At 42.4% G+C, this 27837-nt stretch overlaps 1 protein-coding gene across 2 annotated transcripts in view; it reads left to right on the top strand.

Annotated features, from left to right (window-relative positions):
* The window catches only part of LOC126175681 (putative inorganic phosphate cotransporter), a 165098-nt gene that overhangs the window by 129424 nt on the left and 7837 nt on the right, over positions 1–27837 (top strand). Inside the window, exons 1-2 of one of the 2 annotated variants that reach the window (XM_049922609.1) lie at positions 9265–9395; positions 25425–25657. In XM_049922609.1, the coding sequence (XP_049778566.1) occupies positions 9272–9395; positions 25425–25657 (357 nt within the window). In that variant the 5' untranslated portion in view covers positions 9265–9271. Of the gene's footprint in view, positions 1–9264; positions 9396–25424; positions 25658–27837 lie in introns of those variants that run through there. The other variant, XM_049922611.1, reaches the window with a different exon arrangement.

Consider the following 27837-nt stretch of genomic DNA (forward strand, 5'->3'; position numbering starts at 1 on the left):
GTCTCCCTTTTGCAGCGAAATGCCTGAATGGAAATTTGCAGCAAATTCACAGTTCCAAAATTATTGGACTGTGGCGTCTGGTAATGTCATTTTTAATACTTAATACCAGTTACTTAATACTACCCACAGTTTGGTATCGTTAGTTGGTGTATCATAAGAGGTAGTTCTGTGTCACTCCCGACAATTTCACAAAGTTACGTCCGATTATTATTTTCTTCCTACAACCTACTTTGCTGTTTATGTAAAGAAAGTGGCTCGCGGCTGTAGCATGGGTATTCTTTCAAAACTTTTCTTAAGTGTAGTTCACTTTCTGGCCACAAAACGGAATTGAACGCTAAAATCTTTCTGCAGTGACTCACGGAGTGGGGGTGTGTGGTACCGTTGCTTGTGATCCGTCCGCTAGATAAGGACACGGAGTTTGGAGGTATTGGAGAGGGGTAAGCTATGCGCTGGCACCGTGACTCATATCCTTCCCTCGCTGTTTTCGTCAACAACCGCACTACCACGGCACTACGCTGTATGCACAGCATCGCAGTGGAGCCTGGGACAGCAGGAGGGGTGGGGGTGGGGGGGGGAGGATAGAGGGGCCAGTCATACCCCCACAGCCCAGGTTGCTGATAGGGGCATGAGCTTCGCGCAGAGGGTCCATTTGATACAATTATTAAACTTTTAGAAATTTCAATGAAAGAAAGGAACATAAATATATTTGTTTGCATCGCTATCTCGCGCAGCAGCTGTTAAAATCAGTTATTACTAGTTTCTACGTCTTAAAGCTTACTGCCGGCCGAAGTGGCCGTGCGGTTCTAGGCGCTACAGTGGGGAGCCGAGCGACCGCTACGGTCGCAGGTTCGAATCCTGCCTCGGGCATGGATGTGTGTCATGTCCTTAGGTTAGTTAGGTTTCATTAGTTCTAAGTGCTAGGCGACTGATGACCTCAGAAGTTAAGTCGCATAGTGCTCAGAGCCATTTGAGCCATAAGCTTACTGCTTTTGATTAAAGAGAATATAACGCTAGGTTGTGCAGATGTGGATACATGTGTTTGAACATTATTGTTGTTTTAGAGTAAAAAAGGTATTTCTTTATGAACTTGGTGTTTCTGCCTCTTGTTGGCTCTGAGCACTAAGGGACTTAACTGGGGGGAGATTAGTGTTTAACGTCCCGTCGACAACGAGGTCATTAGAGACGGAGCGCAAGCTCGGGTGAGGGAAGGATGGGGAAGGAAATCGGCCGTGCCCTTTCAAAGGAACCATCCCGGCATTTGCCTGAAGCGATTTAGGGAAATCACGGAAAACCTAAATCAGGATGGCCGGAGACGGGATTGAACCGTCGTCCTCCCGAATGCGAGTCCAGTGTGCTAACCACTGCGCCACCTCGCTCGGTGGGACTTAACTGCTGAGGTCATCAGTCCCCTAGAACTTAGAACTACTTAAAACAAACTAACCTAAGGACATCACACACATCCATGCCCGAGGCAGGATTCGAACCTGCGACCGTAGCAGTCGCGCGGTTCCAGACTGTAGCGCCTAGAACCGTTCGGCCGCCCCGGCCGGCCTGCCTCTTGTTCACATATTCTGCAAACTACTACTACTTCTTCCCTCATTGTTAGCGGAGGTTGGTGTAGAAAGAAACTTCGTTACACATATGCACTTGTCTGTTTTTGCTCTTTCTCTTGCCCTGCATTGGGGTTATTTACACTTCACTTCACTTTTGGAAGTAGAACTGCAGTTATGTGTGTTCTCACTCTGCACAGTATTAAATAACAAATTCACAAGTTGGCAACGTTCACAACCTACACTAAAAACAATTTAACAAACGTAAACACTGCAATACTATGCTGAGTGCGATACACATAACTGCAGTTCTGTTTTATAAAAGAGACGTGAAGTGTAAATATCGCCAATGTATCATAAGAGAAAGTGCAAAAAGTGTATATGTATAACGAAGTTTCTTTCGACAGCAAAGTCCACTAACAAACAGGAAAGAGGCAATCGTTTGCTGAATGTTTTAATTAAAGGCAGAAATACCATGAGAAAATTTCACGCCAACTTTATTAAGATATGACTGTTTTTAATCGAAAACAACCAAAATATACAAACACCTATATCCAATCCAAAATTGCTGAATGACTACAGAAGATACTTCGTAAAAAAAGGGAACTGCTTCTGGTGTCAAATTCTGTTTTTCCTTAACAGCTCTGAAGATTCCTTGTACATGCGGAAAATCGCTTTCATTCGATGTTGTAGATGCCGTTCTAATTTATGTTTTCCGTGTCTGTATGAAAAAAAATCATCCTGCATCTTGTAGTGTGAAACGAACATCCGACCCTTAATCGTTCATCAGCCTCATATTCTCGCATATTGTAATGCGTTGTATTACTGAATAAAGTTACTTACATCTTTGTTTAACGGTGTTTGACTTGAGCTTTCTGAGACTATCCCTCGTCCTAGAAATCTGTCTCAGCAGATCGAAGCGTCCAGGTGCAAAGCAGTTCTAAGTACCGACCCGATTGTGTCTAGATTTTGGAAATCACGACAGGCATACATTTTCAGGAAAGCTTTATGCGTTTTGTCGTTTACTTGTCGATAGTTTCAAGTACAATATTTGTTCTGGTAACAAAAATTGGCAAACAAATAGATACGATTAGAAATTCAATACAAGTTCATGAAAATACACGTGTCGTTATATCAAATGTAATATGTACGAAATAATATGACTAGTGTCGAAAAAATACAAACTGAAAAAAACATGAGCGGGACTCGAGTCAGCGATCCACCGATTACCGAGCTTGAATGCTACCCACGTGACCGCCACCATTTTATACTCAGGTTCGCACCGCTACGTCACTGACTCGTAAAATTTCTCTTGCAATTTTCTCGAAATAGCCTAAGTAGTGCGCTTTACTACTTGCTCATTATGATGTCCTAATGGACTACTAAAAGCGTACAAAATTTCAGGTAAATCCGTGATCGGAACATCGTCGCGTACACTTGTAAGTCACATTGCTTCTGATACCTTACAGTGAACTGACAAAAAATAAATGCCATTATTTTACCCATATGGTAATGCATAAAGGCCAAAATAACGTGATATTTGTACAAGAAATCCTTGCTGCCGTCCGACGATCGGAAAACTGAAGCTGTCTCTGAAACGTGTGGCTGGTTACAGTTTTTTTTATTTCAGTGATAAATACATAAATGATTTGTTTATGTGGCTACATACTGAGATGCATCGAGAAGATAATTACTGATGTAATTGATAAACAAGATGTCCGCAGCTCGTGGTCGTGCGGTTGCGTTCTCGCTTCCCACGCCCGGGTTCCCGGGTTCGATTCCCGGCGGGGTCAGGGATTTTCTCTGCCTCGTGATGACTGGGTGTTGTGTGCTGTCCTTAGGTTAGTTAGGTTTAAGTAGTTCTAAGTTCTAGGGGACTGATGACCATAGATGTTAAGTCCCATAGTGCTCAGAGCCATTTGAACCATTTTTTAAACAAGACGCTTGCCTGTTTGTCACTGGAAAATAGAAACTCGTCACCGTCCTCCCTACCGATAAGAATGCCGCGGGAAGACAACAGTGTTGTCTGCCGGAACGGCTGGTCCGTTCCGTATTTACTCGTAGACGCTGATACAAATCTAATCTCCCCGTTTGACAGTTAAGTGTTGTTCGGTGGGCCCAAACGTTTGCTTAACGTAGCGCCAGTTAATTATACAAAATCAAAAAAAGGGTGTTGCGCTCTCTCTTCACGTGCGATGGTGCTACAGATTTTGTGAAACTTCTATTGCTTAAAGAGGTAACCGACTGGCAAATGCTGGGATTGCTCCATTGGTAAGTACGCGCGTCTTCCCACCAATCTTAAATTATGCCTAATCGCTAATGACATCGTCGTCGACGGAGTTTAAAACCGTAAGGAGATATTCCGCTTGCCCCAGGCACTAAATGAGGGACACACATGTAGCCATTTAGAGATATTAATAATCATTATAAAAGAATGACTGTTGGAGCCTCAGTTCACTATCATACACGATAATACCGACGTAGACTTGGCATAATGACTAAGCTTTCTCTTTACCTCCCTCGGTCCTCTCATTTTTTTTCCATTTTGTTACTTATAAAATGCTCCTCAAACGTATGATACATGAAATTATGATTTAGTTTTTGTCATCACAACATTCTCTGTTGCTAGTCCTACTTCTCATTCATTTACTTTATTTATCCTGCGCACAGAACGTTTCGGGTAATAATTATCATTTTCATGAGTGTTTTTATTAGATTATGACATCTTAAACCCGAGATATGTTCATACAGACAAGCTTAGTGCTTTGCGAGGACATAGCTACGTTACGTACAGACATTTAAAGTACAGTAAAATGTGTTCAATTTTCGGCAGATAAGGAATTGTAACTGTCAATAAAATTCTTCTGGGTTTGAGGCCTCATTGTCATCAATAAAATTTCGACGTTTCGGCAACTGTTGCAAAGGCGGCTTGTAAGTATAAGGAATCAAACTAGTGCTCATTCAGCAGTTAGCAATACACCCTGAGGAGCTGCAACAGTCGCCGAAACGTCGGAATTTTATAGATCACAATGCGGCCTCAAATCCAGAAGAATTTTATTGACAATGACAACGGTCGCGGAAGCCTACGTTTACAATTGTAACTGTTCGAATTTGGTTCATACTGGAAGAATGTTATTTCTTATTGTTAGTGAGTTATTATAGCACCTCTTCCTTTATAATATCGTATCGCATTTCTTCTTTTAAAATCTACCATAATTCCACGCACAGCTTACTCCAAGTAAAAAATCATTATTTGACGCCAAAATACACGCGAGACAAAACGAAAAAAAACACGCACCGCGAAAGAATTATCCGAACGGGGCGGAAATCGGTAGATGTGATGTATGTGTACAGAAAACCAAATGATTACAATTTTTAAAAAAATTGATAATTTATTTAAGAGAGAGTGTTTCCCAAATTGAGCAAGTCAATAACGCGTTGGTCCATCTATGACCGTTATGCAAGCAGTCATTCGGCTTGGTATTGATTACGAGAGTTGTTGGATGTCGTCCTGAGGGATATCTTACCAACATCTGTCCAACTGGTGCGTTAGATCGCCGAAATCCCGATCTGGATGGAGCACCCTGCCTACAATGCTCCAAACATCCGCAGTTGGCAAGAGATCCGTCGAACTTGATGGCCAAGGTAGGGTTTCAGAAGCACGAAGCAAGCAGTATACACCTTTAGCATGTGTGGGTGGGCATTGTCTTGCTGAAAGCCCAGGATGACTTGCCATGAAGGTCAACAAAATGGGGCGTAAAATTTCGTCGACATCCCGCTAGGCTGTAAGAGTGCCGCAGATGACAACCAAAGGGGTTCTGCTATGAAAAGAAATGACACCCCACACCATCATTCTTGGTTGTCGAGTCGTATGGCGGGCGGCAATCAGGTTGGTATCCCACCATTGTCCAGGTCGTCAGCAGACACGTGTTCGTTGATCAACAGGACGAATTACTGAAGACAATTCTACTCGAATCCCATGGAACTGAGAAACCAGGTGACAACACCAGTATGGGTAGCCTGATGTCTGGAGAATAAGCGCATGGAGGAACAAATTTATGACCAGCGAGGGGTAAATAAAATAGTGGTGCGTCCGTTTACGAGATATGCAACCGAAATGAGCGATAACGAAAGATACGGTAAAAGTTAACGGCAGCGAAAATCAAGGTACGAGGACAGATGCAAGGCATAACAAGAGAACAAATGTATCGATAAGGGAACAGTGTAGAATACAGTATATAAATAAATGGGCGAAGACAAGGAAAAGAAAGTGGAAGGATCATATGGAGAGCGATGGAGCGCGAAAGAAATCATCAACATCTACACGCTTACTCCGCAATTCACAATTGTCTGACAGAGGGCTCATCGAACCATCTTCAAGCTATTTCTGCTTTTATGCCGTTCTACTCTCTAACAGCACGCGGGAAAACCGAACACTTGAATATTTCCGTGCGAGCTCTGATCTTTCTTATGCAGGTGGGTGCCAACAAAATATTTTCGCGTCCGTAGGAGAAAGTTGGTGTCTGAAGTTTAATGACGAGATACTGCCGCAACGAAAAACGCCATTGTTCAATGACGTGATAGAAGAAGAAACAGAAATCGATACGGAAGACATAGGGGATCCAGTGCTAGAATCAGAATTTAGAAGAGCTTTGGAAGACTTAAAATCAAATAAGGCACAGGTGATACATATCGTTCCATCGGAATTTCTAAAGTCATTACGGGCAATGGCAACAAAAGGTTTCTTCACGTTGGTGTGTAGAAAGTATGAAACTGGCGATACACTATCAGACTTCTGGAAAAACATCATCCACACAATTCCGAAGATAGCAAGACCCGACAAGTGCGAGACGCTCACAAGAATAATATACAGAATAATGCAAAATAAAATTGAGAATGTGTTAGATTATCAGTTTGGCTTTAGGAAAGGTTAAGGCAAGAGAGAGGCAGTGCTGACGTTGCAGTAGATAATAGAAAAAAGATTGAAGAAAAATCAAGACATGTTCATAGGATTTGCCGACCTGGAAAAAACGTTCGACGAAGTCAAATAGTAAAAGATATTGGAAATCCTGAGAAAAGTAGGAGTAAGCTACAGGAAAAAACGGGTAATGTAAAATATGTAAAAGAACCAAGAGAGAACAATAAAAGTGTAAGACTAAGAACGAAGTGCTCAGATTACGGACATACGACAGGGATGTAGTCTTCCGCCACTGCTATTCAGCCTATACATCGAAGAAGCAATAAGGGAAACAAAAGAAAGGTTCAGGAATGGGATTAAAATTCAAGACGAAAGGATATCAGTGTTAAGATTCACTGATGACATTGCGATCCTTCGTGAAAGCGAAGAACAATTACAGGGACTGTTGAATGAACAGTCTAATGAGTACAGAATGTGGATTGAGAGCAAATCGAAGAAAGCGAAAAGTAATGAGAAGCAGCAGAAAAGAGGACAGTAAGAAACTTGACAGCAAAATTGGTGGTCAGCATATAGATGAAATTAATCAATTCTGCTACCTCGGCAGCAAAATTACCTAAGGCGGACGAAGCAATGAGGACACAAAAGACAGACTATCAGTGGCAAAAAAGGCATTCCTGGCCAAGAGAAGTCTTACTAGTAGCAAACATAGGTGTTAATTTGAGGAAGAAATGTATGTTACGAACACAGCTTGTATGGCAGTGAGACAAGGGCTGTGGTAAAACTGGAGGAGAAGAAAGTAGAAACATTTGAGACGTGGTGGCACTGAAGAATGTTGAAAATTAGGTGGCTGATCAAGTAAGGAATGAGGTTCTCCGGAGAATCGGCGAGGAAAGGAATATATGGAAAACGATGATAAGGAGGGGGCAGGATGGTGGGACATGTCTTAGGACATCACGGAGTAACTTCCATGATACTTGAAGGATATGTTGTTGTTGTTGTTGTTGTTGTTGTTGTTGTTGTTGTTGTCTTCAGTCCTGAGACTGGTTTGATGCAGCACTCCATGCTACTCTATCCTGTGCAAGCTTCATCATCTCCCAGTACCTACTGTAGCCTACATCCTTCTGAATCTGCTTAGTGTATTCATCTCTTGGTCTCCCTCTACGATTTTTACCCTCCACGCTGCCCTCCAGTACCAAATTGGTGATCCCTTGATGCCTAAGAACATGTCCTACCAACCGATCCCTTCTTCTAGTCAAGTTCTGCCACAGGCTCCTCTTCTCCCCAATTCTATTCAATACCTCCTCATTAGTTATGTGATCTACCCATCTAATCCTCAGCATTCTTCTGTAGCACCACATTTCGAAAGCTTCTATTCTCATTTTGTCTAAACTATTTATCGTCCACATTTCGCTTCCATACACGGCTACACTCCATACAAATACTTTCAGAAACGACTTCCTGACACTTTAATCTATACTCGATGTTAACAAATTTCTCTTCTTCAGAAACGCTTTCCTTGCCATTGCCAGTCTACATTTTATATCCTGTCTACTTCGACCATCATCAGTTATTTTGCTCTCCAAATAGCAAAACTCCTTTACTACTTTAAGTGTCTCATTTCCTAATCAAACTCCCTCAGCATCACCCGACTTAATTCGACTACATTCCACTATCCTCGTTTTGCTTTTGTTGATATTCATCTTATACCCTCCTTTCAAGACACTGACCGAATGGTCTTCCAAGTCTTTTGCTGTCTCTGACAGAATTACAATGTCATCGGCGAACCTCAAAGTTTTTATTTTTTCTCCATTGATTTTAATACCCACTCCGAACTTTTCTTTTGTTTCCTTTACTGCTTGCTCAATATACAGATTGAATAACATCGGGGAGAGGATACAACGCTGTCTCACTCCCTTCCCAACCACTGCTTCCCTTTCATACCCCTCGACTCTTATAACTGCCATCTGCTTTCTGTACAAATTGTAAATAGCCTTTCGCTCCCTGTATCTTACCCCCGCCACCTCCAGAATTTGAAAGAGAGTATTCCAGTCAACATTGTCAAAAAGGATATGTAGAGGGTAAAAACTATAGAGGAAGACAGAGATTTGGATAAATCCAGCAATCAAATGAGGAGTTGCAAGTGCTACTCTAAGATGAAAATGTTGGCACAGTAGAGGAATTCATGGAGGACCGCATCAAACCAGTCAGATGACTGACTACTCCAAAAGAATCCTTGGTAGTCTCTCCTCTATTTCGCGACTAAAAATGTGTTAACATGGACGACCCCAAGGGAAACGACTACGTAAGAGAGGGGGCAGTAGTTGGTTCAGTACGTCCACAGAATGCGGCCAAAAAAACGGGGGAAACCCTAGTCAGCAGCAGCAGCAGCAGCAGCAGAAGAAGAAGAAGAAGAAGAAGAAGGTATAAATAAAAATACATAAAAATTTTGCTGGTCGCTGTATTTCTTAAAGAAAGTGGCGAGTAAAGTCGTAATTGCAAAGATATAACCGCGTACGCGCAGCAGTGACGCACACTCGTCACGGGAGCGACGGCCAGGTTTCGACCTACATCCGGCCTCGTCCTTGGCTTCCGTTTCGGCGCACACACACCGCGCACCCCTGCGGGCAAGCTGAGGCGCGTACAGCCGCCAGCACGTGGTCGCGCGCCGCTGCAGCGCGCACCGTAGCGCGTGCTGTTACGCAAGCGGCACGCCGGTGCGCGCCCATTGGCTGCCGCAGGTCACGTGACGGCGGTTATTAAGAGCAGGCGGCGGCGGCGGTCGCGCAGACACCAGTGCCGAGAGATGAGCCGAAGCAATGCTCGCGTTACGCCGGGCTCCGTCAGGGCTGCGAACGGCAGCGCCCACCTGGGCAACCACGTGCTCGTCTGGGAGCAGCACGCATTGGAGGACGTCGCGCAGCCCCGAGGTAAGCCGGCAGCTGTTGGCCACGCGAGGCCTCCGGTATCTTTAGCGGTCGCGACGCGAAAGCGACGTTTTTAGAGCTCAGTACGGCGTGTCGCCCCGGCGTCAACCCATTTGTTTCCGCCGCATACCTATTACATGAGCCGCGATCACGGTGGAAAACAAAATCTCCAGCTAAATTCATTTGCTAGGTAACATACTTCCAAATTACTTATTTAGTCAACAGATGTCTGCCTGTCACTGCCGCCGTGAAATTTATAGCACGCCGTAAAGAGCTCGTAATAACTACTGGCGTTATTACAAATGTCGACTGTGGCATAATCGGGGCGAGGGGAAGCATCAAACGTGCGTCAGAATGGCAATAGGTTTTATAGACCAGCTGCATTTTCAGAGCGCTCCAGATAAAACTTGGACAATATCGCGCGTAAATTTCCTGATCATGTCGTTGTACCAGAGGGACCTTTACCTCCTGTAGAATAAAAGTCACGCGAATAAAACGTGTCATGGGCAAGGATTCGTGTGCGGTACTCCTAACTTTTTTTGTTTTGTATTGCGAAAATTACTTCGGGTCTGTTAGTAGTGACATTTAAGGCTTTACCCTCACGAGTCGACACTAACTGCTCGAACTTTCAGCAATAGTTAAGGTAGAGAGGAGCTGTTACAGAGTCATTGGCTACAGGTGCTAAGGCAAATGTTAAGTAGCAAAATATATTTACTTAACAAGGCAGCAAAAAAACTGCAGTCCACATGATTCAGCTCTGGGGACTAGTAAGTGAAGCACGAATAGATACGAATTCGAAAGTTGTGTGGGACGGGACAGTTCTATCACCATAAACTTACGTAGGCATTGTTCTTATGCTACATCTATTGTTGGATGCAAGGTCCGCCAGTTATGCGAAACACGGTTTTTTCAAAGAGAGAACTTTGAAAAAACGGTGTTTTGCGTAATGGGCGGACCTTACATCCAAGAATTTTAACTGCAAACACGAAAAATACGAGATCTGCAAACCCATATGAGCTGTTTCTTGACCGTGGGCCCAATTCACGTAGCTAGTTCTAAGGTTAACCGACTGTTAAATCTACATGCGCAATGCTCGCTTTTTAATACACCTAATTACGCTTTCTGCAAAATTGTTTTTGCTCTTTTTCATTACACTTGTCTTTCGGTACCTGTGCACAGTCTTCTGTGAGTGTCATTTTGTTTCTGTACCCGCTCAGTTTTTACATAATTATCCTAGGCATAAACTATAACATTTGCTCACCTTAATGGGTGACATTTACTACTTAAATTTAGCAGTGCGGCTTACTCTGCTATACCTACTAACAGACAGCATAACATCTGCAAATAACCGGCGAAATTATGTTTTCTCTCTCTCTCTCTCTCTCTCTCTCTCTCTCTCTCTCTCTCTCTCTCTCTCTCTACGAAACACAGTTATTTTTGCATAGATGTTTCCAGGAGAATCGGTAGTGGTAGTAACTATACGCTAGATTCTTACGTGTTGTCGACACAGGGATCCTTGCACAGGGACGCTACAAGATCGCGTTGAACAAGAATCAACCGCGATCTTTAACAAAAAAAAAAGTGATGCAGCGAAATTTGGGGAAATTGAGGTGAGAAAAACTGCCTAGGGATTTACACTCCTCACGAATTCTAGTCTAGAGTATTAACCTTTGTTCCATCGAGCTCGCTGTGAAACATTCCATTAACTGTCAGAAAGCCTCGGAACGTAGCGCACAAAATTGATTTTTTTTTTTGTCCATACACTTAACGAATAGTCATTAAAGAATATACATTATTTTCATGCAGTAGTTTACTAGTAATATTATTACTTGTCCATGCCGAGTTCTTGACTACGGATGAAAAAATGAAACCTTTGGTTGCTGGCACCTAATATACTTGCGCTACATAGTTGTGACAACAATACATTTCTCATTTCTCCTTGATTACGGATAGCGAATAAAATGCGTGTTATTCAACGTAAACGTCGTTTTATCTCCGTTGCATTTCAAGTGATCTCATCTTAATTAGATTATGCACTTATCATTGAAACTTTTTTTTTTTTTCGTGTCACTGCTGGCAAACAACGCATTCGATGCGATACGATCACGTGCATAATCTCGACTGCCGCAGCAAAAGTCGAGTGTTTTGATTAGTTTCGATGACTCACCAGAGATCTCTAGTGACCATCTGCGTAGCTTCCGTGCAACACTATTGCACTCAAAGGTAAACAAATAGGCGTTAATGGATCTGTGTGTAGTTTTTATTGTTCAGAACAGAACACGTCCGTTGTGTCTCATTAATTCCTTTGAAGCAGGCATGTCTCTTCAGTGAGTGCCCTCTGCCTTGGCGTTACATTGTGGTCTGCAGAGTACGTACGTAGGGTTATCTGACATTAGGCATTTTTATGCTGTAGCATTTTATGTTTTTTTTTAGAGTACAGATGGTGCTTTAGATAGGACTGCCATACTGCTGAAAGCAACAGTGGACAGATACACAGACGAATGGAAGGGCAGATTTGTCAAAAAAAAGCCTGGAATTGTAGATTGCACGCGGTATCCGCCAACCTTCTCTTTCACAGAATGTTCACGTGATTTTGTTTCCGAAAGAAAAGCTAGTTTGGTTATTCAGTGTGTGATATGGTCGGAAGCACAGTGATTTGCACTGTGTTTTACGTTGTTCAACTCAGTTTTCTCTCACAACAGTGCAAGATATCCCCACGAAACGACCGTGGTCGAAGCAGTGCTAAAATTAAAGAATCTGCGTAAATAAATTTGTGACCCCTCTATCTGAAACATTTTGTTAAGTGACGCAGATTATAGTCTGCAATATTTATTTATTTAGGCTTTCGGTCATTGTTAATTTTCAGCTAAGTTTCTATACAAAAATATATTAAACTGTTTTCTTTACATGATTATATTAAAATTTTGTTGAAATAAAGGTATTAAATTCACAGTAAAACTTAGCGAGTATTATTGATAACAGATTGTCGACAGCATTGGCACCTGTTGGGTCACAGAAAAATTAAAAAAATTAAAAATTGTTCAAGTCTGTAACTGACGTTCGACCACGCTCGCATGGAGCCTAGACCATGAGGGCTAAAGAGGTGTAGTGGTTGCGGCGTCACTGTGACATCAGCGAGAACAGACCCACGGCGTTCGCGCCTTGCAGGAACTGTGACGTCACGTGATATCGCGCCATCGTATCTTGTCGCTTTTCTTCCCTATCGCGGATGTGTAACACCTTATCGCAAATACGGCGGGACACTTCGCCAATGGATATGTCTGCAGACAGCAGTCACCTGATTCAACGAGGTCAACTTTCTCCACCCATTTGGACGTTTAGTGCTGAAATAGACTATCTGAAATTGTCTTTGTGTTCCAAGACAATTCTGTTTTAAGTGCGGCTCAGCTTGTGACAAAATCCCGGATACGCTTGGATATCGTATCGTTGTTGCAAGCATTACCAGCTGTCAGTAATAATCTCGTCTTTGCACGCATGTTATACTCCGCAAAGTTCCGCTAAATATTTGCTATGAGAGCGCCTTTACCTTCTAGTGGCCAGTTAAGTCAGCTAGAATGTGTGGAAAGAAGGGATTGGAAGGCAATCTTGTAGCGGTTTTCTGATACCACCAGAGATTTCACTGCGCTGTGAAATGTATAAAGTGATACAGTCGCTGATGGCCAGCTGAATAAGGAAACAGCACAAAAACTTCGACCAATATAAACATCGTACTGGCCAGAGACCGGACTGATTTGATCACAGGCTTTCGAGGCTCCACGTAGCAGTTATTAGTGTCGGTACTAAAACAGTGCGAGAATAATGTCGCTGAAATGCTTCAAAAGCTATCAACGAGAAAGAAAATATTACTGAAAGTTCATTAATGCTGTCTGTGCCACTGGCCGTGCGATTCTAGGCGCTGCAGTCCGGAACCGCGAGACTGCTACGGTCGCTGGTTCGAATCCTGCCTCGGGCATGGGTGTGTGTGATGTCCTTAGGTTAGTTAGGCTTAAGTAGTTCTAAGTTCTAGGGGACTGATGACCTAAGATGTTAAGTCCGATAGTGCTCAGAGCCCCCCCTTTTTTTTCTCTTCTGTGCCACATTAACGCGCATATTCACCCTTGGTCCCACAAATTAAATTGTTCCAATAATCAGTCTCCAAATGTAACGATAATATACGAATATGCAACTGAGTGTGTGGTTTGTCAGGAAGTATGGCTAGGTGATCACTTAAGAAATAAATCGTTGAGCCGGCTGTCCTCAGAACATGCTTAAACGTGCTGTCGACAAAAGTGTAGAGCAAGCTAGATATAGCACGTCAACCACTTACAGCACCCATCTCACCGTCTCCTAAAATAAAGGACACCTCAGTAAACTGTGAGAAGTGATCAAAAAGTTTCCGTTTGAAGGCGTCGCGGCAGCGTACGCGAGACGTACCGATACTCCGATGCGGGTATATAAGCACCGACATGTAGGCAAGCGATTATTGTGGCGTCGTATCTTTCCGACTTGCGTACGGTAAATGTGTAAACGTGAACTATGGCGACATTATTACCAAACGAGTCCAAACAGGATCAACGCGCATTATTCTTTTCTTGGCTGCCGAAGGACAAAACACCGATAGACAATCAGTGTTTGGGGGCCGCATGTACGTCGGGACGAGAACCATAGTTGTGGAATGGTCGACACAAGGCGCCTGTCGATCTCGGAAGCCAGAGCCTCATCCATTACGGACAAGTGGGAGACGCCCGAGCACACATCCTGTAGTCCTTACGTCTTCCCAAGCTATTGGGTCCCTTAAAAAATGTCTTGAAGGGTCGACGATTCCTGTCGGACGAGGATTTGCAACAGGCAGTTACGGACTCCTTCAGGCAGCAAGACACGGTGTTTTTACCAGACGAGCATCTTCAACCTGGAGCGTATCGGCGTAGTGATTACCTCAACGCTCACGGCGATTTTGCCTGATCGGCATACCGATTCTGGACTGTACGGCCCTCGAACGGAAAATTTTGATCACGCCTTGTGTATGTTACCATCCTGTCGGGATATAAAACATAATCCGTAAATTGTGGTTTCAATAATCTGTATATTGCACCAGACACAGTGAGATGCCTCAGTGTTTATGACAGTAGACTCTAAATCGAGAGGGCGGCGGTTCAGTTGCCTGTACACCCATCCTGGTTTACAGTTTCCACTTTTTCTAAATCGCTTGAAGCAAAAGCCGACATGTTTGCCTGGGAAAGTCACTGCCGGTTTCCTTCTTCTGAATGCGATCTGATATTCCGCCTCTAATGACGTCGCCGTTAAATTCTGATCTTCCTTTTTCACACAGACTACACAGGGACTCGAGCGCAGACCACCTGGCTTTTACGGGCAGTGCTGTTTCCAACGAAACCATCCTACAGTGATCGGATGCCTCTGTTGGTAAGATGGAGTTTTTAATAATAGTCTGACATGTCGATTTCCAGGAAGGTTTCATTTAGAGTACATTAGTTGCAAAAAGGGAGTTCCACTCTGAAAGAGCAACATCGCACACAACCGGCCCATTTTCACTCACGGATGACTCTTGTACCATGTTGTTCAAATTCATAATATCGCTGTAAAGGAGAGAAAAACAATGACACATGCAAAAACTGTTCAAATGGCTCTAATCTTTGGCTCTGAGCACTATGGGACTTAACTTCTGAGGTCATCAGTCCCCTAGAACTTAGAACTACGTAAGCCTAACTAAACTAAGGACATCACGCATATCCATGTCCGAGGCAGGATTCGAACCTGCGACCGTAGCGGTCGCGCGGTTCCAGACTGTAGCGCCTTGAACCGCACGGCCACTCCGGCCTGCAAAGACCCATGCACCTGGAGCCTTAACCAGGAATAAATTATGGGGGAGTCACTCGGAAAGATAGTATTTTAAACTCCACGATTTATCGTAACGCGATAGGAAAAATTTGTAGTAGTATTCGTATTCCTTCAATCTAATTTATGTTCTGCTCCTAGCAACGTAACACACTCACTGATGACTTCGTAGTGAACGCCACAATCCTGCGTTATTGTATTAGTAACATCTTAGTGAAACCAGTTTACGATACAAGCATTTGTAGATCGACTTTGTTACATCTCAACTAATTCCAGCGAGAATTTTTTCACCAATCGCCCTTTATTTTGAATATACAGGGAGCACGCAGAGAAATTGCCGCCTAGGTTGTTACTGATACATGCTCGTCTAATGAAATATTTTCTTCTCTTCCTTCCTTTTAGATGTGACAAAACTTTTACGTAATGCACATAGGCGTCCACAGAATTTTTTTCCGGGGAAGGGGTAGGCAAGACTACAAAACGGCTATTTTTTATATAAATGATTTGGTCAGTTTCCAGGCGTGTCTTGGCACACGAACTAAGTTTTTATAGGTGACACAAAAAACTTACTATATCCCAGAGAATCGATGGTTATCCACTCACTTCTAGAAGTAGTGTGACAGTTCTGTATAAAATTCTGTACGCCAGGTTTCCTCTTCCTGATGCCTGCGGTAATACAGAGCGTCATGATTAGTTTACGTTTGCCTGTTTCAAACGTGTATTTTTATCGTGTGGAAATACTTGTGGTATTGTGTGTGGAGGAATACAGAAGAGTAACGCAGAGGTGGTCGTAGTGCTGAGCAGCAAATGCGCGGCAGCTTTTCTGTTCCTCCTGTCTTCCAAATCATGGAGATGAAAAAAATTTTAGGGAGCCAGACCACGGATACATCTCCGTAGTTACCCTACAATGAGTCAGGCTGCTAAACGTTTTCAAAGAATTGTAAAAACTTTGTTTGATCGTCAAGCTGCAATACAATTTTATGCTCTGCCAAGGCATGGTTGTACGCTGGTAACATGTAGCAGAAATAAGAATCATGACACTGTTACTGTAGCATCAATGTTTTTGAAATAAATAAGCTAGTTCGACATAACAATTGCAAGCAATATACAAAAGATTCTATACGTATGTACTCTATAAGCCACCGGGGAAGTATACACAGCGGACGAGTATCGACTGAAGGGGTCGGCGTAAGAAAGCGCTAACCTTCGGTTGAGTAAGGGTTAGTGTGATCACATGATCTGTTAGAGACCAGTTTCTGCACACAATTTTATCTGCCCGGAAGTTGCAAATCTATTAATACTCTTCTGCAGAGTGAATATTCGTTATGGATACGATCTTGTGGGTTAATTCAATATTCCAGCAACCCCTTCAATTTCTCGTCCTCTATTGCTTTCGCAGATGAACGACGGAAAGAAGAAACTGTCGATATACTATTTCCTGCATGACCTCCGAATACATCTAATTTTAGCCTTTTGCTATTACATGAGTGTATGATTTAGGAATTAATAAGTTTCCTCACTTGCGCCCCCCTCCCCACTTCTTCGAATTTAGAGTTTCTGCTCAACGTCTTTCTGGTAAGTCTACCATTGCAATTTGTTGAAGATCTCTGTGACATACTAATGTTGGCTAAACTAACATGTTCATGCAGCTCTTCTTTGATTCTTTCCTCTCTTTTCTGTTAGTCCAACCTGGTAAGGAATTTGTTAAGGAAGAACTAGTATTATTTACCTTAGCTATAATCTTAAAACCTTTCCCTATTTTAAGCAACTACGGAGTACAAAATGGACACGTGCATCCCATTCCCTATTTGTATATGAATAGAATGTCTTTTCTTTTTTTTTTTTTTTTTTTTTTTTTTTTTTTTTTTTTTTTTAGTCAGAAAAATCTAACTTTTCTGCATCCTTTAATTTACTCAAACTATACTGGCCATTCTCATGCTGTACTCTGAAATGACTATAAACGCAAAGACACGAACAAATCTTTCTTCGGTGGAGCCTCTGAAAAAAGCTGTCTAAAATTTAAAAAATAAACATGGATTATAAGCCTCTTATTCAATTTCATGTAGAAAGCAATAAAGACATTCACTGCTTTGTGTGTTTAAGAACAGCCTATTTCCTACCACAGTATGTAGTATAGATTAGATGACTGCTGCAGTCTCGGATATTCGCCGTCCTGTGAAGCCAATAAGACTTCCGCGGTTGAGACTGAGTGAGGTCGTGCACTGCTTAAGACATGGGAATTGCATTTTGGAGGACTGGAGCTCAAGCCATCATCACGTCATAGCAAATTTTGGTTTCCCGTAGTTTTCGTAAACTGCTGGAGGCAAATGCCGGTCTCATTGAACAAGGCACGGCCGATCTCCCCAGTTGTAGCTTCTGTTTCAACTCTGATGACTCCGTCGTGGCCCTACTCGCGGTTGAGTCGCGCCTTGTATCAGCTGGCACCTCAGGAAGCCGGGACCAGGAAATGCGTGTCGGTAACTTCCGAAGTTCCGTTTCAACAAACCCCGCTCCGCTGTGATCTTCGTTAGATTTTCATAAAAAGCGCGAGGAAGACCGAAAGTCTGTGTGTTCCAGGTGGCTGCCGTATCCTGCTCGAAAGAGTAGAACGCTGTCGCTCCTTAGGAAGCACTTTTCGTTGCAGTTAGCGCCGAAACAGTTAAGATGAGGCGCTGTAGAAGTAGGTCGTAATTCCGTCAGTAGATGTTTATAGTCATTTGAATAAGCAATACTTGTATTTTTTTTTACTCCAAAATAGAAAATTTTAGCTATAAACTGCAACTTTGCTAGGCCACTGTCTTGGAATACCGCTTCCCGGCTTTACTCTCCGTACATTTATGGACGGAGCTAGTGTACAGCCGTCTGTTATCAGAATGACAAGTGGCTGTTATCTTATCTAACGCGCGCCCATCCGTTACACTCAAATTCGTTCCGAAAAGTGACGAAACTTTTATGATATTTTGTAGTTTGAAAATAATAATTGCTAGTAATCCCGCCTTAAGACTCCTCAGAAGCGTTTTTCTGAGGTTTCTTCAAGCTGCCAAAAACTTTTCATAGTTCTTAGAAAAAGCAGTCGAAGCGATTGGTCGGAACCTGAATCAGGCAGGTGTAGATTTTTCCCTAAATTGCTAAAGGCTGTCGGGGAATGTTATGTTCAGTAACTTTGATTAATTCATTGCTACTTTTTAACTGGCTAATAACGGAAGCAAACTACTATGGCTCATGGATTCGTATGAAACTTCACATAGATCTGTCACTGAAAGAAAATAGATACCTTCTGAGCCTTTTAGCGCGAAACAACTTTGTTTCCAATTGCCGATCTTGGAGCAGGGGCAGGTTGGTTGTGGTTGGGACCCCTCTTCATGTCTTCTCGTTTTGGGACCCCATGACCACTCCACCATGGAAAGATCGCCCCTTTTTTCCAGTTTTTAGATTTGGTCTCACCTTTCATGCCTTTTACTGTGTGCGTTTTAACTTCGTTATTGTATAATTCCAACCTCCTGACTGGGTCCGTCCGCTTTTAGTGGATCCTCTTTCTTCTGTGAGTAACTTCAGAATCGTGGGACTGATGACCTCGCCGTTTGGTCCCATAAACCCTCTCAATCAATCAATCCAATTGCCGAGCTGTTCTGTTGGCGTAGATGTTAAGGCGTCATACTTAACATTTCTCAGGTAAAATATACTTTTTCAAGACAACCATTTTAACATTATAAATAATCCCATTCGTTTGATGAAGTTTTTTGTTTTAATAAATAAACGACAGAACGAAAGAAATATTGCGTGCTAATTATTCTGAATTTATGTATAAAAATTAACCTTAACTACTTTACTCCGTAGAATTAACACCTATTTAGTTCATACGTCCCACGCTACACAAACTATCGGGTGGCAGTTCACGTTAAAAAAAAAAAAAAACTTGATGGAACACAAGGCTTTGCTGCCTCAGTTAAATGAGACGACCCAAACTGGAAGTATTTTCACTTCTCAAATAAATATTTTTATGTGTACCCTCTCTTGATGACTTTTTGGCTGGCTCTTCCTCCAGTACTCCATTTGCCTTTCTTTACTGATACCAACGTGTCGTCGTCTGCTAAAGGCCAGTTAACTATGCCGTTGCACTGCAAACTGATTCTTTTTACTGGAACTTACGAAAACTGGTTAAACAGTTGTGCTAAATGTAGGCGAGTCCAAAATTTTCCACTAACTTATATTTAATGACACTTCCTCACAAATATTGGACTTGTTCTCAGTATGTACGCTAACCGTAATGAACTGCTCGCATTGCAGTGTCTTCCTCTTAGTCCTTTGATGACAAATGAAAGCAAGGTAGTAGGAGGCATTTAACTGCTCAAGCTATTCCTAATAGATGGCGAAATACGAAAAGACAAATTCAGAAGCTACTGTGAATCGTGAAATGTCGCAACTAGGAGAGCTGTAATGCGACACAGCATACGAACAACGATCTACAATACTGAAATAGTGATTACTTTGTTGGTAAAATGTATTTACAGAATAAAAGTTCTCAATAACTTAGGTGTGCTTGAACCTGTGTCCGTAAACATAGCTTCTGTAAAAGCCGACCGAACCTGCCCGGCTACTAGTCATCATTAGAACTTAAATGACACGGAAGACTTCTATACCCATTTTCTCATAACTACGGAGAGCAAAGCTAAGATAGATGTAGATTTCTTTAAGCCAAGAATATCTGTGCGAAATTTCATCCAAATTCTACCCGTCGACAGGTCTATAAAGCAAGACAGAAGCAGATTTCACCAAGCAGGCCCAATATTGCCCATTGGCATATAAAAAAATCGGATTAAAGATCGAATTATTTTTTCCATTTCTGAAAAAAGCTTTAACTTTTTTAATTCAACAAGTTTCGCTTCTGCATTTATGCCGAATGAATTGGTACATGATTAGCAAACCGAAGTTTCAATAAAATCCCCGTCAGGGCCCTTGCTAAATCTCTCCAAGCTGATGGCGGTGTCGCTGTTTAAAAAAGGCTGATTACCTTCCCATCATTTCCCAACTTCCGTAAAAGGCGCTGCCTTTAATGACTACGACGTTGCCTAAACGTTCAGTTTTTAATCTTTGTCGACTGAGACCATACAACTTGATGACAGATGCTATCAGTAACTTATCGCAGCACTGAGACAAGTTCTGAATAGATAGGTTCATGAAGAACACATCTGTTGGACGTGTAGCTGTTTGCTTGGGTTATTCTGAAGCAACTGTATGCGCGCCTAGTTTAAAAAACGATAGATGAAGGACGATACCCTACAAGAAGTTGGTGGAGGCACTGACAAATATGCAGAAATGTACTTACCGACATCTTTCCTAACAATGATTCCCGTAGAGAAGCTGCACAAAGTATTATATTTTGAACTGGTAAGTACCTACAGTTCATATACCTCGGCGACTAGATATAATTTTTTCATAAAAATGCTGTGCACTGACCGTGTCTGTAAATGCGTACAGAATAGTTTGAGCAACTTCTAACAACACAGTGACTTTCAGTACGATAAAACATTAATTGAGGCGTGCAGAGAAGTTTCTGTCAAGTCAGAGTTTTCATAAATATAAACTCGGTAAGAAGGTCGTAGCAAGTATTAATACGAGGCAAGATTGAAAACAAAAATGAAAAAAAAACTAAAAGAGCGTTTATGTTATTGGTAAAATAAGTTTCGTGAGAATTGTGTTAAAACACATCGATTATTTTATTAGCGTTTTGTAACTGAAAAATGTTTCAGGTTCCATAAAACTTCTTTTTAAGTGATAAGATCATGTGAATTTCTTGCTGCGAATGCATAGTTTAAAAAATCTTTGTATACTGCGTATGTATCAAAAAATTAAGCTGGATTCTTTGCCAGATAAGTTATTTATTTTATTTGTAGATAATGCTTTCTTTATTAAAAAAAAGCTGTAGTAGTGAGTTATGTTTTACAATTATTTACACGCTCTAGCCACTTTCTCCCAATATTATTCCTCCACATTCGTGAAATGTGCTCTTGTCAACAAGGAAACTTTTTAGCGCGCGAAAATTGTAGAAGAACCAAATTGCGTGATACCGTACGCCATAGGGATAAAGCTCCGGTGAAGATGAATGATGAGGCGAAGGGACATAGCCAACACTCAAGTGCCCTTCTAGTGTGATTGATGGCCTCTGACGTCACAGAGGTTAAGGCCAACATGATTTCGATTTCCCAATTTCAGACATTTGCCGTACATTAGTTGTCTAATTTCGTTTAATATGAAGTGTATACTTTTAGACAGCTGTCATATCAGATTGTAAAACTTCTTAATCCTAAGTAATCAAACCGCACGAAGTGTATGATTTTAATGTCTGCAATGACTTATGCCGAAGTTCGCTGTAGATCACCCTCCCTCGTTCCACCCCCCCCCTCACCTACCACCCCATCCTTTCTCCAGCCTCGCACCGCTATTAAGAATCCCAAGCCACCGTGAAAGGTTCTTTAATCGTCTTCTCTGACCTCCAATTTTAAAAATGTGTTTTTACTGGCTTTTTTATTGCGAATCGCGGAAGTAACCATATTATCATAAAAATGCATGCAGCAGCAAAACACAGTGGAGAAAAAATTACCTCGCTGTGTAGACGGGTTTCCGTATTTACATTGCGTATCGGAAGCACAGTCTTGTCCCATAAATTTCTACCGCAGCTTCGTGGATCGAGTCTGTTTACAGGTTATGTACACACAACACGCGTGCGTGCGTGCTTGCTTGCTTGCGTGCGTGAGGATTATTCTAATCAGTGACGCTAGGCATGCTAATTGAAATAATCTTAAACTAAAAAAAAAAAAAAAAAAAGGCTCTGAGCACTATGCGACTTAACTTCTGAGGTCATTAGTCGCCTAGAACCTAGAACTAATTAACTAATTAAACCTAACTAACCTAAGGACATCACACACATCCATGCCCGAGGCAGGATTCGAACCTGCGACCGTAGTGGTCGCGCGGTTCCAGACTGAAGCGCCTAGAACCGCTCGGTCACTCCGGCCGGCTGTAGTCTAACACCATGACCACACAACCACGACGCAGTGGTACTTCCAGCTTTCCTCGATGTTGCACATGTTTAGTTTGGACCGTGCACTGTTCCTATTCTGCCGCTTCTTTTACATTTCAGTACACCACCTTCCTATTTTCATGCTTGATATGTCTTCAGTTTTTGCCGGGCTATACACTGGGCCATCTTACCACTAAATCTGGGAAGGAGCGGGGGCAGGGGGGGGGGGGGGGTGCGATGGGGAGTTTCCCTTGTTACACGTATTCATGTTGCGGATCCTTCGCATACAACACACAGAGAAAAGAACTACACAGAACTGCTAATAAAACAGCCGTAAAAATTTTATAGCTGTAGGTCTAGCAGTTTTAGATAAAGAAAACATTTGTCAGAGAAAGTTTCTTAGCCCGTTTCCAAAACGGAGAAACATCAAATCTCCAAAATTATTAGAGCTTTAGCAGATAAATTAACTGAAAACCTGTAGTTCAGATGTGTAACACCATCACGTAAAACACTGACTGAAATGCTATTACTTCAGGGACACATCGGGATTCAACGAAATTTACACCTGACGCTTAAGTTTCTGCTAGCATTGTGTACGCAGTAAATCTGGCCATCCGCTTTTCAGGTAATTTATTACCTACATCATCAGTATTATTAACGGTAAACGCTTGTCCCATTCTGCTTGGTAGGTAGAAGACGTCAGGTTGACACTACCTGTTGTTTCACACCTTTACGAAACAGTGGTAACATTCGATGCTTGGACAGTTTGTCTGTGGTACTTTCGTGTCAAAGGAAACGTGAATCTGAGACAGCGGGAGCCGTTCACTATCATGGTGTTCGTTTGCTTTCTTCTGAGAATACTCTCTCTGCGAGACGCAGAACTTTAGCCATAACAGGATAATTATGAAGCTTTGAAGCAGAAACTTTTTTGCTGGATTTTCTCTACAGATGGCATTTTTTTGGCCTCTATTGGAAGGGCATGAGCTGGAGACCTCATTGCTCCTAGACTCCATCTAATCGCTCGATTTTGTTTTGTATTGTGTTGTAGTTTTAAAATTGTAAAGGACTGTCTTTGAAAATTTTCATTAACATTAATATCATATGCCGACAACCCGAGAATGAACTTAGGAAATGACTGCAGGCGAAAACACATTATTTCTTCTCGCTATGCGACTTTTTGCAGTAAACACATTCCTCATATATTATGTCGATAGATTTTCATTACGTGAAATCAGCATTTTTTTATTTTTGTCATTATTGTCTTTGACAACTCTTCAGTCAATATCGGTTATGGCACCCCACAGTGTAGGCCTGCATGGTTTACGGAAACAGAGATCAACGGAATTTGGGAAAGCAGTAATACCGCACGTCTTTCACGTTTCACGAAGTGTGTGTCTCAGTTCGTCTGCATACATAGTACAAAAAGACTGAGTCAGTCGAACATGGTTCCAGAAAAAAAAACTGTTGTGAACGAAATTTTCAGATACCCCGTTGAAATGCGCAGTAGCTCTGAAAAAAACAAGGGCCAGTCGATGTGGATCCTGCAGCAGCGAATAATAAACTTCTTTGCCAGCACAATAAACACGAAGCTCTTCTCGACCCTTGGCAATTTACTGTTTTCTCAAACAGTCTATGATAAACTCGCATTGCCTGTCGAAGAACATACTAATAGGGACCGAAGAGGTGAGTACATTTGTCACATTGTTGTTCCACTGGAATAAGAATCCTAGGAGGAAGGAAAGTTGCAGTTTAACGTGAGATCATAATGAGGGAGCACAAGTTTGTAGAGAAGTAGTATTTATGGAAACCACTGGAAACCTAAGTATGGATCGTGCTATGACTGTAGGAAGGGCATGCATGTATTTGCACATGAGTAATTGGAGTCCTGTTATTTATCAAGAGTTGGTGAGTTAATGCTTTGTTACTTTTTCGTTTATTTAAAGACCAAATTCGCGACTCGCAATCCAGCTGAACGCCAACACCTAACAATGCTAAGCGGAAGCCGAGGCATAGAATACGTGCAGACGTTCTGTGTTTCATTACGGGTATACTAAGACGTTTAGACTGTAGGCTCCAGTTCATGCGAAACACTGGACCTCCATCAAGCTGAGCAATAATACTATCATCCAGGATGGCATTTATTGAGCAATATAAACAAAACTTAAATTAGTTACAAGCTACGGCGTGCACACACTTTATTCAACATGTAAACGTCACTACAGATATTCGGATTTAGATATGACATATTCGATATGCCTGCCATCATTGGCGATGATGTGGCACAGACAAATAGCGAAATTCTGCATGATCCGCGGAGGCGTCGAAACGTCGATGCTGTTGATCTCCTCCTGAACGGCTGTTTTCAGCTCAGCAATAGTTTTGGGGTTCTTGCTGAACACCTTGTCTTTAATATAGTCCCACAAAACGGTGTCGCATGTGTTCAGATCCGAAGAATATGCCGGTCAATTGAGGCCCATGCCAGTTTAGGTATCCCGGTCAGAATGCTCCCAAAGTGCTCCTCCAGGACATCAAAAACTCTCTTGCTTCACTGGGGTCGAGCTCTGTCCTGCATTAGATTAGATTAGATTAGGTTAATACTAGTTCCATGGATCATGAATACGATATTTCGTAATGATGTGGAACGAGTCAAATAACATCTTGTAGATGAAACACATCTTGTAGAAATCAGGGCCACTTTGGATAATGGGGATGAAATCATCTTCCTAAACCTTCACGTACTGTTCGGCAGTCACCGTGCTATCAAGGAATATCGCACAGATTATTCTGTGACTGGACATTGCAGACCACACAGTCAAACTTCTCGATCGCGAAATGCAGATTCTCAGTCCCCCCAAATGCGCCAATGTTGCTTACTGACGAACCCATCCAAACGAAAGTGGGCTTCGTCGCTGAAGTAAACCTTACCGCGCATACTAATTCCTATCTTGCCCCGCAGCCAACCGTGCAGTTTGAACGTCCTAATGCAAACCGTTCAGAAGTTATGACGACTTTATTTCAAGTTGTTCAATAATACGTCACCCTGTATGTACTATTAAATGCATGTCGTTTCATCTGTTAGTGTTCTAGCGCCAACCTTCTGACCTGAAATTGGTCGAGAAAGCAGTGATATTGACAGTGGCGTCTCGTTTTTGTTTCAGCATGCGTCGGCGCGCGACACATGGTTACGTTCATGCTCTTCTTGGGCATGGCGAACGCATACGTGATGCGGACCAACATGTCGGTGGCAATCGTCGCCATGGTGAATCACACTGCCCTGCCTAAGGAGAATACGACGGAGGACGACGAGTGCCTACCGTCAGGAACATCGGCCAAGCTGGGCACACTGTGGGACGCACAGATAGCACCCGCCGCCGATGATGACTACCAACTGGTGAGCATCAGTTACCTAGTAAATCAACAATATTTCATTGAAAGTGCAGTTGGAAGGATAATGAGAATGGCACAATTTTTTTAAAGAGAGTGTACGGCTCCTTTAAACCTGTCTTACCTCCAACATTTCCCTCCTGATTACCTGGCAGCAGTTACCAGCCATATACTTTTCTCCGGACACTTTTAAGGTAGCCGTATACGAGGCGTGGTCAAAAAATAACGCAAATTTTTTAGTTTCGCGGGCTTTGTACACCCCGGGTTTCAATTTTGTATCGGTTGGTATACATGTTCATGACGTATGTTTGCGTTTTCAACTGTTTTAAATATTTAGTTGATTGTTGACAGTTCGAAAGGTAAAGTGTGTTGTTAAGTTCTCGGGGAATTTTTACTTTCGTAAAAGATAGATCAAAGAATTTACATTAAATTTTGCCTGAAAAACGTGAATAAAGTGCATTCGAAATGTTGGCTGTGGCTTGTAGCGAATCTGCTATGAATAAGGCAATGATAAACGTTTCAAGCGGGTCGAGAGGACGTGGAGGATGACGACTGCTCTAGTACATCAATTACTGATGACAATGATAAAGAAAAAATAAAATGGTTGTAGAAAATCGCTGAATCACCTGTAGAGAAGTTGCTGGTGAAGTCGGCTTATCCTTGGCTCGTGTCAAGCCTCCCCCCCCCCCCCCCGACCCCCTCAGTAGGTTGTGGGCTTGAGACGTGTAGCAGCAAAGTTTGTTCCAAAATTGTTGAATTTCGACCAAAAATGACGCCGCGGAAAATCGAACAGGAATTGCTGAACGAAGTCCAAAACGATCCAGAATTTCCAAAGAAGGTTATAACAGGTGACAAAACATGGGTACGGGTATGACATCATAACCAAATCCCAATCGAAACTGCCTGATCAGCACGATAATACTCCTGCTCACAACTCAGTGCTTGTTTGTTATTTTTTGGCAAGAAACAAAACCTTTATGGTGTTTCAGCTACAATATTCGCAGGGCATGCCGCCTAGGACTTTCCAGTTCCTGAGACTGATGAAAACTGTGAAAACAGGATCATCTGTTTCACTAACAGTTAATTATAGCTCCACCTTTGTTTTTATGTTGTAGGAGAAAATGGTTTAATGAAACACACACAGAAAAGTAATCCCCCAATCAATTTACTCAATGAATTACATGTGTAACATACAGCTGACATAACTGTCAGGATCAGTGAAGATATGTATTTTAAGTGTGTCACACACAACTCATTTTGTTAAAAAGCTGGATACAATCACAAGAAAAGCTACAGGGTGTTTCAAAAATGACCGGTATATTTGAAACGGCAATAAAAACTAAACGAGCAGTGATAGAAATACACCGTTTGTTGCAATATGCTTGGGACAACAGTACATTTTCAGGTGGACAAACTTTCGAAATTACAGTAGTTACAATTTTCAACAACAGATGGCGCTGCAAGTGATGTGAAAGATATAGAAGACAACGCAGTCTGTGGGTGCGCCATTCTGTACGTTGTCTTTCTGCTGTAAGCGTGTGCTGTTCACAACATGCAAGTGTGCTGTGGACAACATGGTTTATTCCTTAGAACAGAGGATTTTTCTGGTGTTGGAATTCCACCGCCTAGAACACAGTGTTGTTGCAACAAAACGAAGTTTTCAACGGAGGTTTAATGTAACCAAAGGACCGAAAAGCGATACAATAAAGGATCTGTTTGAAAAATTTCAACGGACTGGGAACGTGATGGATGAACGTGCTGGAAAGGTAGGGCGACCGCGTACGGCAACCACAGAGGGCAACGCGCAGCTAGTGCAGCAGGTGATCCAACAGCGGCCTCGGGTTTCCGTTCGCCGTGTTGCAGCTGCGGTCCAAATGACGCCAACGTCCACGTATCGTCTCATGTGCCAGAGTTTACACCTCTATCCATACAAAATTCAAACGCGGCAACCCCTCAGCGCCGCTACCATTGCTGCACGAGAGACATTCGCTAACGATATAGTGCACAGGATTGATGACGGCGATATGCATGTGGGCAGCACTTGGTTTACTGACGAAGCTTATTTTTACCTGGACGGCTTCGTCAGTAAACAGAACTGGTGCATATGGGGAACCGAAAAGACCCATGTTGCAGTCCCATCGTCCCTGCATCCTCAAAAAGTACTGGTCTGGGCCGCCATTTCTTCCT

This window comes from Schistocerca cancellata, chromosome 3, assembly GCF_023864275.1.
Source record: "Schistocerca cancellata isolate TAMUIC-IGC-003103 chromosome 3, iqSchCanc2.1, whole genome shotgun sequence".
Lineage (NCBI taxonomy): Eukaryota > Metazoa > Arthropoda > Insecta > Orthoptera > Acrididae > Schistocerca > Schistocerca cancellata.